Raw genomic sequence first — 13298 nt, forward strand, 5'->3', positions numbered from 1 at the left:
ATGAAAAGGCATCACGTTTTACAATTAAAAAACATTCCGAGTTTATAGGCCTTGTTGTAATCAATACTACGGTCTAACTACTGTAGACCTATTTGGCGTCTGGACTTGACTGTTCTTATTTTTTTGCTGAATTACTGGTTGGAAGTGTGGCCAAATTCATACAACAGCTAGAAATTGGGATTATGATTAGTCTACTGTCATCTTTCTTTTAACATATGGAGACAATATTGACTGGTGGTGACGTAAAGAGTTATTGACAGCATACAGCGACATGACCACAATGGAAATCGCGCGCCACGCCAAACAGACTCTGCACGCCCCTGCGCTCCGATTTGATGCTGTCTGAGATTCTGAAATTAAACGAGGGAGAAAGACTAGTCCCAAGGCATGAATACAATATTTAATAAACTATATGTCCACTCTAAGCGTCCGCCTTGCTGTACCTATTGATCATCGATAGTTGTGTGCTCAAGTTTACCGAGATCCAAAGTTGTCAGGCAGCGTTCATTGAACGCATGCGCATTGCATCCACTATCCAGCTCAAAATAAGAGTTAAAACAGAAACGAGGTGAGTTCCATAATTTTCAAACAATATAATCGCTGTTGTACATTAAATGTTGCAAATAACAACAGTAATCGATAAAGCATAGTTCGTTTTATAATTTGCACCGGTTCTTATTATTTGTACTGTGATTTAAAACCGTAAAGATAAATCGGAGAGTCAAGTTTCTATTGAAGAAATTAAAAGCAAGCAATTCTATATTTTAGCCTTGAACAAATAAGGCAGTGTAGGGGCGGTTATTTACTTATTCATACCAACTAATGTGGAAGTCCGTTCCTAAGCATTTTCTAACGTTCAAAACATGGAAACTTATTTATTACTGGTTGTCCTTACTTCGCTACACCAAGCCAAAATGCTAGTCCCAGTTCCTAGCCGTCTAGCTACCAGTTTGAATTGAACCGTAGTGACGCTTTGCTAGCCAGAAGCAGTTAGCAAGCTAGCTGGCAGCTAGCTGGCTGACATTCCGAGACAAGGGGAAAGTAAAGAAAATGGCCATGATGAGGGAAAACACTAACCTATGAAATTGCAGGGTATATATTTGGTTTTATTTGACAGACACTGCCCTGCATTATATGTTTCAATAAATAACTTGAGTCATTTACATAGTTTTAACGTGTTGGTGGCCTCTTCCTTTGCTCCGCCATTTTGTATAAGACGAATGCTAATCATGGGCGCACGTACACTTTATTTATGGTCGAATAAATTCGAGGTTTAAACTTGGGTACGTAAACTGACAGCTGTTGAACAGCACACTTGATTGTTTACTTCCCATCCGTATATTTCAGTCAAAAAATATTATTTCTGACCAAACTATAGGGTTGATGCAGCGTCGAGGCGAAAACGTTATATCGTGATCTTGGTTTGATTAAAACACACGTAAATTTGACATTTCTATGCAGAACACATTGTTTTCTTTAAAATCATTGATTATTCTACCATCGCTGTTGTCCGCGTCAATGCAAACAGCCGATTTAATAAGATACTGTTAAAACAAGGAAAAGCTGAACTTGTTCTTTTAACTTGTATTTGACAGGAGTCTCACGGTGTTTGTCAATACTTGTGTTCTAGGCCAATCCATGCAGGGGTGCTTGTGCATTTATTTTTTGATATTTAGCTTTAAAAAGTTACATATTTTCTTGTTTTGCTTCATATAAGTGCATGCATGTATTCCACAACAGTCGCCCTCTAGCGGCGATGGAATGCGGTTCTTTAGTACCCGACTTGCACGCGCTGGTTGACTTCTTGCAGGTATCTGTACTTTTTGTGCCAGGGATATTTTTTGAGTACCCCATTTTGGATAATGTCATTTGATTGATTGTTTTTATTAGCTAATTAAAATATATATACATACACACACACTACATTCATTTGAAAAACTTAACAGGGATGGCTAAATACAGTCAGTGACTTATTCCCATTGTGGTCCCTAAAGTACAGGGTGGAAAAATATTACAAAGATACAGACATAGATATCTTATATATAATGAAAACAACACATAGATAGACATTTGAGAAAGATCTGTCAAATGGATGCAATTTCAGTTTTACTTTGAGAACATACAGACAGACCTATTCTAGCCCATATCCTTGCATGAACAAACACCCACACATCTTGTCTTAACATGAGAGACAGACAGATGTCATTTGGCAGTGTTTCCCCATCCACTGCTGAAGTGGGCGTGCTGTCTTAATTCAAATCAAATGTTATTTGTCTCGTGCATCCTAAACAACAGGTGTAGACTTAACAGTGAAATGCTTACTGATGGGCCCTTTCCAACAATACAGAGAGAGAAATAGAAAAGTCATAGAAAAAATAAGAACACAAGGAATAAATCCACAATGAGTAAGGATAACTTGGCTATATACACGGGGTATCAGTACCGAGTCGATGTTCAGGGGTACGAGGTAATTTGGATGTGACACCTGTATGGTTATTGATTGATTGGGTGTGTTCAAGTAGCAAGGCTAACAAAACTTTGTGTTAACGAGTAAAGTCAGGTGAGGTGCATCTGTGACAACCAAATGTCGGACACTGTAATGGTTAGCTGTGTATCGCAATGTTTTTTACACAGCAGAAATTCAAACCCGAGGCAGACAAAACACTTTGGTCCTTTAAAATCCTGCTGTATGTAAAATATTGTGTCTATAGCTTGGAAATAAATCAATGTGATTCTGGATGACAACATAATACCGTTTATTTCCACCTATAGGGCTTCTTTCCTAAAGAAATTTGTTTCCTTGCCATGATCTTAACGAGAATCGCGATATTGGTATCTTCCGGCCCAAGTAATGGTTTTCCAACAGAAAGGCTCAGATCAACATGGCAGTGTCAACATACCTGCTATTGTATATAAATGTTTTTCTTTTTCTTTACTTTTCTATATCACACACTCACAAACTGAAAACATAACATGTGTACAATTAATTGGTTAGAGAGAGGTCTCAAATCACTTTAATTTGTGTCCCCTATAGCTTGAATCGCAAAAAAGTTGGTTCCTGTTTCAGTCACGTCTTTGGTCACGTTCACATGGGTCCACCAAAAACATCCTAATGATTGGTTGACAAATAATGCATGGTGCAGTTGGTGAGAAGCAACAGCAGCGACTTCATCAAAAACTGCACAACATTTGATCACACTGTTTTTGTCAAGTTCAAGCAGTCGACATGTAGGCACAAGTCAAACCATTTTTATCCCCATGTTGCAACCCACTTTGAAAGGAGGTGACCGCCGACTAGACAAAATGTACCCGCTCGAACACGCCCATTTACTGGCTGACTGGACAACAACCTCTCCCTCAACGCGATCAAGACTAAGGAGATGATTGTGGACTTCAGGAAAAGGAGTCTACAGCCCTCACTACAGCCCCATCTCATCAATGGGGCTGTAGTGGAGCAGGTCGAGAGCTTCAAGTTCCTTGGTGTCCACATCACCAACAAACTAACATGGTCCAATGCACACCATGACAGTTGTGAAGCGGGCACGACAAAACCTATTCCCCCCTCAGGAGACTGAAAAGATTTGGCATTGGTCCTCAGATCCTCAAAAAGGTTCTATAGCAGCACCATCGAGAGCGTCCTGACTAGTTGCATCACTGTTTGATATGGCAACTCCTCTCCCACCGACCGCAAGGCACTACAGAGGATAGTGCGTATGGCCCAGTACATCACTGGGGCCAAGCTTCCTGCCATCCAGGACCTCTATACCAGGCGATGTCAGGTGAAGGCCCTAAAAATTGTCAAAGACCCCAGCCACCCTAGTCATAGAATGTTCTCTCTGCTACCGCACGGCAAACGGTAACGGAGCGCCAAGTCTAGGTCCAAGAGGCTTGTCAACAGCTTCTACACCCAAGCCATAAGACTCCTCAACATCTAATCAAATGGCTACCCAGACTATTTGCATTGCCCCCCCCCCCCCCTTTACGCTCTGTTATCATCTATGCATAATCACTTTAACTCTACCTACATGTACATATTACCTCGACTAACCCCTGTATATAGCCTCGCTGTTGTTATTTTACTGCTGCTCTTTAATTGTTACTTTTATTTGTATTTTTTAGGTATATTTGTTTTTTAAACTGCATTGTTGTTAAGGGCTTCTAAGTAAGAATTTCACTGTAAGGTCTACCTGTTGTATTCAGCGCATGTGACAAATACCATTTTGATTTGATTTTGACTGATTGATTGATGTCAGTGCAGGAGGAGGAGAGCAGGGAGAGATGACTGACACCCCTCCCAGTGATGGCCCCTCCCAGGGGGCAGAGTTTGACATGATGGGTGCTCTGGACTGGCAGGACGGCATCGCCACACTGCCTGGCAGCGACATCAAGGTACTGTGTGTGTGTGTGTGTGTGTGTGTATGGATACTACAGACAGGTAGACTGACTGGTATCTCTCAGTTCCGTATGACAGAGTTTGGAACTTTGGAGATCGTGACAGAGCCAGAGGTCAAAGAGTCAGGGCCAACCCCCCAGAACCCCGCCCAGTCGAAAAGCCCCACCCCTCCACCAGAGGCCCAATCAGAGAGCAGCGCAGCCTCTTCTGCAGCCAAGGATGTCCAGCCACTTGCACCTAAGGGTAAAGTAAACGTATGGTTATGAAGGAGTTATAACATCGTTTTGACTGTTTATAATACAGGTGTGTAGTATTTAGACTCATAGCTCTGATATATGTCAGCACTGTGTATATTAGCATACTACATACTGGGTGCTCTGCAGATGGGGGCATAGAATTACAAAGCTTCAATATTATTCTGCTCTTTCCCCCAGCTCAAGGCCCTGTGCTTCTGTCTCTAGAGGAGGGTCCCCCTGTGGAGGGTCCCATGGTGGAGGAGCCCAGGGTGGAGGTAGGCCCCGAGGCGGAGGCAGGCCCCAGGGCTGTGATGGCTAGCTGTAGGTCATGTGGGGGCTCCGGTCCACTGGAAAGTTTCCTCCAGGGCAAATACTGCAGCTCCATTTGTGTCCAGCCCTCCAGTGGCAGGTAAACATGTTAGCTGTTCTTACTGTACTGTATTTTAGAAAGCATATTGATAGCAGTAACAGTTAAGATCCAAAACAGTCATCACATGAGCATAGTTCCTAGAATGACCTCTGTTCCGTATGTGTTTAGGTCATCACCCAGAGAGCGGAGGGGGGGGGAGGTGGGACTGGGGAAACGAGTGAGGAAGAAGAGGAAGATCTACATGGACTCTGGTGATGAAGAGGAAGACAACCAGGAGGAGGAAGAGGTGACGATAGAAGATGTGGTCAACGCTGGTCCTGAAAAGCATTGTGATGTTGTGTGTGTGTGGCAGCTCACCTGCCGATGAGTGACTGTCTCTCTCTACAGGACAAGTCCAAGGCTGTCAAAGGGAGGAGAGCTGCTAAGCTGGCAAAGCTAGGTATGTCCTATTATTACACTGAGGGGAGGGAGAGGATGGATAGATGAGAGGATGGATAGATGGATGGATTTGTTGGGAATGACAAGGGTTGGAAAGTTTGTCCAATTAGGTAGACCAGGGGTCAGTGCTGCAATCCTGCTGGTTTTCATGTCACTGATTGGCTGATGTGACTGTTTTGTTGTCCCACCCCCAGTGACAGCCCCACCCAATAAGAAGCGACCCTGGAGCTGGCCCTCCTACATGGAGGAGGAGAAGGCTATAGCTGCCCCCCTTAAACTGTTCAAGGAGGTGAGGCACGCACACTTTATCATACTCTCTCTGACACACACACACACACAGCTGTACAGACATGTGAAAGAGGGTTATGTGTGTGTGTCTCGCAGCACCAGTCGTTCCCTCAGAGCAGGAATGCCTTCAAAGTGGGGATGAAGTTAGAAGGACTGGACCCCTGTCACCCCTCTCTGTTCTGTGTGCTCAGTGTTGCTGAGGTACGTGTCTAACAGGTCAGACCAATAAGATATAGGAGGAATGTCTGCTTTCTAACAACTAACCCTTCGCTTTCCCTCATTTCTTTGCGTTCCTTCCTCTCTGTCTCTTTCTCTCTCTGTCTGTCTCAGATCCAGGGTTATAGGGTAAGGCTTCATTTCGACGGGTATCCAGAGTGCTATGATTTCTGGGTAAATGCTGACACCTGGGATGTGAAACCGGCGGGCTGGTGTGAGAAGATGGGACACAAGCTGCTACTGCCTAAAGGTACACACACACACACACACACACACACACACACACACACCCCAGACACAGATACAAACACACCCGACACACATACACACACACACCCGACACGCATACACACACACACACGACACACACACCTCACACACATACACACACACCCCAGACACGGATACAAACACACCAGACACACATACACACACACCCGACACACATGCATATTCTACCGACTGTACAATGATGTGTGTGTAGATAGACAAAACTATAACCTTCAACATTTTGTGTGTAGGTTGTAAGGATGGGGAGTTCAACTGGAACATGTATGTGAAGAACTGCAGAGGTCAGCTGGCCCCCAAACACCTCTTCAAGAGCCTCAACACGGTGAGCCTACCTGACAGCCTGTGTGGATCCATTAATAGTGTGTTTGTGTTGTGAATTAGTTGGTGACCTTCGGTCCATTCAAGTAAGTTTGTATATGAACTATGTGAGTGCATGTGTGTGTAGTCGGTGACTCCGTCAGGGTTCCGTGCGGGTATGAAGCTAGAGGCGGTGGATAAGAAGAACCCATATCTGATCTGCGTAGCGTCCATCGCGGCTGCTGTTGACAACAGACTCCTCATACACTTTGACAACTGGGACGACACCTATGACTACTGGTGTGATGCCAGCAGTCCCTACATCCACCCTGTAGGCTACTGTGAGGAGGCTGAGCTGACCCTCACCACCCCTGCTGGTGAGACACACAAACATATTTCAACGCTTTATTTGGATACACCATGAAACATTGTATAAGGGTGTGTGTTGTGGTTTCTCCTCTCAGAGTATAAGCACCCAAGGAGTTTTTCCTGGGATAAATACATGGAGGAGACTGGCACACAGGCAGCCCCTGCACGTGCCTTCAAACTGGTAAGAGACTCACATTCTCGCACACACATGGAGTTGACACTCAAAACATATGACACATGCAAATTACATTGTTGGTGTTGATTTCGAGGCCTGGGGGAATTTCACATGGAGTTCCCCAGGGCTCTGTTCTGGGTCCACTGACAGTCTTTATTTATGTCAGCTACACCCATTACAAAACATGCATATTAATCCATCTGTATCACCTGATGTTAACTCTTGAATGTGTCCTGTAGCGTCCGTGCCATGGGTTCCAGGCTGGAATGAAGCTGGAAGCTGTCGATAAGAGGAATCCCATGCTCATCCGCATAGCAACCATCGCAGAGGTGGAGGACCACCGACTGAGGGTATGCTGTGTGTGAGAGTGCAGAATGATTATTGTGGAGTAGTGTGTGTGTGTGTGTAACTCTCTGTCTTTCTCAGATCCATTTTGATGGCTGGAGTGAGGAGTACGACTACTGGGTGGATGCTGACTGCCCAGACCTGCACCCTGTGGGCTGGTGTCAGAAGACTAGTCATCCCCTACAACACCCCTCCAATGGTGAGACACACACTCACACACTTCCAAAAAATTGACATGGTTATAACTTTGCTAAAACCCACAAATATTTCCCAATCTGTTTATGTGTGTCTCTGTGTGTAGTATTAACTCTGCGGTGTTGTGTTTCAGGCTCCACTGATATGCTGGTCCTCCCAGGGCAGGGCTGTCCTACCCCAGGATGCAATGGGGTAGGTCACATCCGAGGACCCCGCTACGGAACCCACTACACGTCAGTAACAAACACACACACTAACTGTCAAAAAAGTTTTAATCAAACCACGTCATACAATGACTTGTGATCTGCGTGCTGTAATCTGTGAGCAAGGTGATGTGTGTTCCTGTTCTGAACTTGTGTGTGTAGTGGGGTGAGTTGTCCATACTCGGAGATGAACCTGAACAGGGAGGGCCAGGTACCAGACCGTCTGAGTGGAGAACGACCTATGACCCTGAGTGGGCCTCATCACCGTGGGCGACGCCCAGACCCTCCTCCACACACCCAGACAAACAGCCCAACCACACCGGAGCAGCCCGAGCCTGCAGACGACTCCCCTCAGACCAGGTATGTGTGGAACATGTAACAGAAGGGGTTTGGAAGAGCTTCCATGACTTTGTTTATCTGACTGCAAATAAAGTCTGGAGTTGTGGACTTGTTTCCATGGTAACAGTTGTTTCTATGGTAGTGTAACTAGGGGGCCGACGGTTGACGAGGGCGAACAATCCAGGTGCAGCAGTCAGAGTGAGCCACCAGGGGGCTCCACTGAGCCCATCAACGACGGAGCCAAGGCCAAGAGGTAGCACACAGACTCCACTCTCTCCTACCAAACTCTAGAATGCATGATGGAGCAGAGTGTTTGTTGTTGGTTTACTAAGACAGTACAATGCCAAAGTATTCACACCCCTTGACGTATTCCACATTTGATTGTGTTACAGCCTGAATTCAAAATGGATTAAATAGATTTTTTCTCTCACCTATCTGCACATCTAATGACAAAGTGAAAACATGATTCTAGAAATGTTAGCAAATTTTTTGGCAATTAATACAGAAATGTCTCATTTACATAAGTATTCACACCCGAGTCAATACTTTGTAGAAGCACCTTTGGCAGCGATTACAGCTGTGAGTCTTTCTGGGTAAGTCTCTAAGAGCTTTCCATACCTTCCACACTTGCCCATTTATTCTTTGCAAAATTCTTCAAGCGCTGTCAAATTGGTTGCTGATCATTGTTAGACAACCATTTTCAGGTCTTGCCATAGATTTTCAAGTAGATTTAAGTAAAATCTGTAACTCGGCCTCAGGAAGTTGGTAAGCAACTTCAGTGTAGATTTGGCTTTGTTGTTTTAGGTTATTGTCCTGCTGAAAGGTGAATTCATCTCCCAGTGTCTGGTGGAAAGCAGACTGAACCAGGTTTTCCTCTAGGATTTTGCCTGTGCTTATCTCCATTAGGTTTACCACTCTCCCCAGTCCTTAATGATTAAAAGCATACCCTTAACATGACGCAGCCACCACTATGCTTGAAATATGGAGAGTGGTACTCCGTAATATGTTGTATTGTATTTGCCCCCAAACATAACATGTTGTATTCAGGACATAAAGTGAATTGCTTTGTCACATTTTTTGCAGTACTACTTTAGTGCCTTGTTGCAAACAGAATGCATGTTTTGGAATATTTTATATTCTGTAAAGGCTTCTTTCCTTTACTCTCAGTATGGTTAGTATTGTGGAGTAACTACAGTGTTGTTGATCCATCCTTCTACCACAGCCATTAAACTCTGTAACTGTTTTAAAGTCACCATTGGCCTAATGGTGAAATCTCTGAGCAGTTTCCTTCCTCTCCAGCAACTGAGTTAGAAAGAACGCCTGTATCTTTGTAGTGACTGGGTGTATTGATACACCATCCAAAGTGTAATTAATAACTTCACCATGCTCTAAGGGATATTCAATGTCTATTTTTTAAATTTATTTTTACCCATCTACCCATAGGTGACCTTCTTTGCGAGGCATTGGAAAACCTCCCTGGATTTGTGGTTGAATCTGTGTTTGAAATTCACTGCTCGACTGAGGGACCTTACAGATAATTGTATTTGTGGGGTACAGAGATGTTAAACACTATTATTGCCCTCAGAGTGAGTCCATACAACTTATTATGTGATTTGTTAAGCACATTTTTACTCCTGAACTTATTGACTCGAGACATTTCAGCTTTTCATTTTTAATTAGTAATTCAAAATAAAATAAAAGCATAATTCCACTTTGACATTATGGGGTATTGTGTGTCGGCCAGTGACAAAACACAGCTCTAATTCATTCATTTTAAATTCAGCCTGTAACACAACAAAATGGGGAAAGATTTGTGGGGTGTGAATACTTTCTGAAGGCGCTGTATGTTGTCTTTCAACAGGTCTGCTCCAGTCCCAAAGTATCTGAAGCTGCACGTCGTCAAGCAGGAGAGTGGAGATGGGAAAGGTAGAGTTCTGCTCTCAGAAATAGAGAATGAGTGTAACGCTGTGTGGATTATATATTGTCTGTGCATGTCTATTGAAGATATTTACAGCTCATTTCTCCTCCCTCTCCCCCAGACTCCCTGTCTCTCCAGCAGGCGCTCCATGAGTCAGTGTTCTCCCCGGGTGGCTCCTCCTCTCCCCCTCACAGGGTGGCTCTGTGCTGGGACAAACACTGCCAGCTGCTCCCTGAGGTCCTGGGCCTCACAGCTAAGAGAGTTGCAACCTGGACCGCCGACGAGGTCAGACACGCACACATAAACACATAGGCAATACAAACATGTACAGGCGCTCTACGCATACTGTACAAACTCACATATTGTGCAAAACACATACATTACACATACACCCAATACAATAGCTTTATGTATCCTATTGCATTTTAATCGTGTGTGCGTGTCTTAATGTTTGTTTCCCTGTGGGTCAGGTGGCCAGTTTTGTCAAAGGGCTCCCAGGCTGCAAAGAGCATGCTGCCACCTTCAGGACAGAGGTAAGAGCTACCATTTAAAAACCATTTAAGGGTGTGTGTTTAAAAACTTTGTGAATCACAATAGTCACACACACTCCTCTCATCTGCTGCTCCTGGTTGGTGTATCCTATGACAATGCAACCAAGTCAAGTTAAATTCTGCCATTAACATTCAAACACTCACGCACACGTTCTGTGTTGAAGCTTATTTTGTGTCTCTGTGTATCGCTCCAGCAAATGGATGGAGAGGCCTTCCTGCTTCTCACCCAAGCAGACATAGTCAAGATCCTGTCAATCAAACTAGGCCCTGCCCTCAAGATATACAACGCCATACTCATGCTGAAGAACGCTGATGAGGAGTGAGACGCCCCCCGACGCTTCATTTCCTCCCACACCCGACCGCCCTATCTGAATAGTCTAGAGAAGTTTAATCTCCTTTCTTTGCCTCCTCACCTTATTCTCTTTGGTCTTCATCTGCACTGATCTGAGCCTGTAGGATAGGTCAGAGCAATGTAATGGATGGCCACCAGGAATCTGAGATGATGTACCTGGTGTCAGTGTAGAGGAGTAGAGAGGATGTGTACCTGGTGTCAGTGTAGAGGAGTAGAGAGGATGTGTACCTGGTGTCAGTGTAGAGGAGTAGAGAGGATGTACCTGGTGTCAGTGTAGAGGAGTAGAGAGAATGTACCTGGTGTCAGTATAGAGAGGATGTACTTGGTGTCAGTGTAGAGGAGTAGAGAGGATGTACCTGTGGTGTCTGTTGGAAGATCTTAATTGCATACTCCTCGCGTCCTCTCCTCGTCTCCTTCTTAAAACCCATTGGATGAGAAAGCCAGAGGAGTGAGGACGCGAGGAGTATGCAATTGAGATCTTACCTGTCAGACAGACATCACAGTCAACCCAAGAAAGTGTTTTATACTATAACATAGCAACAATTATAATTTAAAGGGGCAATTATGAGTTGAAACAATAACAATTCCGTAACCCCACCACTGTTTTGGCCAAAAGCTGAGGGATGGATGGGGCTGGAGAAATGTTACCACTCTCAAATTCATAGACAGAACTATGTATACAAGGACTGACCATCAAAATGATGTTTTGAGGCTATACAGTGTTTGTTTACATTTACTTTGTTTACCAACATTGAAGATGAACAAGCTTATATTTGTTGTTTTGGGGTTCTGATGGGGTACGACAGTTGAACTAAGCTCATGAGGAATTTATAAGATATTCTTCCAGAATCAAAAATGTATGTAGCAACTGCAGATTGCCCCATGAACCTAAATGTTTTTCTGAGTGAGTAAGAAATGAGCAGTGGGCACCTTTAAAGTTCAGGCATCTTTAAAGTATTGATATTGAATTCAATTTGAAGGTAGACTCAGTGAAATGACGTTGCCACGAGCAGCTCCACAGATATTGAGATGAGTGAGATGCAGGACCTCACAGTCACACACAGTGTCTGCGGAGCAGGAGGCTGGTGGCCCTTTTAATTGGGGGAAACGGGCTCATAGTAACGGCTGGAACGGAATCAATGGAATGGTATTGGTTTCCATGTGTTTGATAGCATTGCATTCACTCCATTCCAGACATTACTATGAGCCGTCCTCCCCTCAGATGTGGATGGGTTCGCTTCACACTGTTCCCTGGCCTGGCTACCGGGAATCAAAACAGAGGAGAAGTTAAGCCTCGCGCTTTAACGCTCGTAGTTGTTGTGGGAATTGATCCACAATGCTGTTTACTTTCAGCATCTACGTCATATCGCTGCGTCCACCTTTAATATTATATATATTTTTATTTTATATAATGGTTGAGGAAATGGTGCTCAGCCCTGAGCAGATGGAACCAGATTAGTCCATACATGTTTTTACTGGAATACTTGTTGATTTCTTATTTATTGTTGTGAAAGAAACTCACCATGTAGTTTACCTCTCTGTCAGATGGATGCATTCCTCTACATGTCCAGGGCAGGAAGAGGTTGGCACGTCTCAAGGCTTGGGTGGAGGGAGAGGATTGGTTTGTGTGTGTGTGTGCGCCTGTCAGATGTTTATTTAAAAGGGTGAATGTTATAGCATTGGAACTTTAAGGAAAGCTGGACTTCAGGTCTAATTCAACTGAAGAGAGATGTTTTTCTATGTACCTGCTTTAGAGCTAATGGTAAAACACTAATGAAATTGGAACGTAAAGAAAGAAAGACAAAATTCATCAATTTGTTCTGAATGAATATTGTTTCCTGTTTCAATGATCTTTGTGTACACAGTGTAAATAGTGTATTATAGCTCTGGGGTTGTGACACCCTGCATCCCTATAGGAAGTGGTTATTTGGAAGCTTATGCAAATCAATACCAATCTTTTCCAAGAAATTAAAAATGTATTTTTTTTTATTGAACTGAGGAATTCATCTTTTAAAGCTTTAGTGATTTTTGTAAACTATTATTTTTTTCAATCTCCTCCGTGCGATACCTTGGAAGTGTGTTTATCAACAATATAGTTTATATTCAAAACCGGGATTTCTGTATTTGAATTTAAGGGGCATTGATAAGTGCTGTTGACTTGTGAGATGGTGTGAGTGGTGTAAGTACATGATGGCTTGCGTTTGCTGGAGTGTGTGAGTGGAATGGAATAAATGAAATGCAGTCTCTGGGGTTGTATATTCTTCTAATGTGCATACTGCCTGAGGGCTTGGTTATCCACTCTTCTGATCTGTTAACCACACT

At 43.8% G+C, this 13298-nt stretch overlaps 1 protein-coding gene across 2 annotated transcripts; it reads left to right on the forward strand.

Moving 5' to 3' along the window:
• The first annotated feature begins 288 nt into the window (after positions 1-288).
• On the forward strand, positions 289-13222 carry LOC109905640 (lethal(3)malignant brain tumor-like protein 4). 2 transcript variants are annotated; one of them, XM_031836729.1, is made up of 21 exons: positions 289-568; positions 4254-4389; positions 4459-4636; positions 4828-5038; positions 5168-5285; positions 5387-5438; positions 5632-5726; positions 5822-5926; positions 6056-6191; positions 6463-6554; positions 6678-6906; positions 6994-7079; positions 7313-7423; positions 7500-7617; positions 7747-7846; positions 7979-8176; positions 8298-8408; positions 10017-10081; positions 10195-10358; positions 10544-10606; positions 10819-13222. In XM_031836729.1, the coding sequence occupies exons 1-21, from the start codon at positions 516-518 to the stop codon at positions 10945-10947; spliced, it is 2550 nt and encodes an 849-aa protein (XP_031692589.1). In that variant the 5' UTR covers positions 289-515; the 3' UTR covers positions 10948-13222. The 2 variants fall into 2 exon arrangements, with proteins under 2 accessions (XP_031692589.1, XP_031692598.1); XM_031836738.1 differs by having other exon boundaries at positions 291-568; positions 4259-4389.
• The last annotated feature ends 76 nt before the right edge of the window (positions 13223-13298 follow it).

Source organism: Oncorhynchus kisutch, linkage group LG2 (assembly GCF_002021735.2).
Source record: "Oncorhynchus kisutch isolate 150728-3 linkage group LG2, Okis_V2, whole genome shotgun sequence".
In the NCBI taxonomy this organism is placed as follows: Eukaryota; Metazoa; Chordata; class Actinopteri; order Salmoniformes; family Salmonidae; genus Oncorhynchus; species Oncorhynchus kisutch.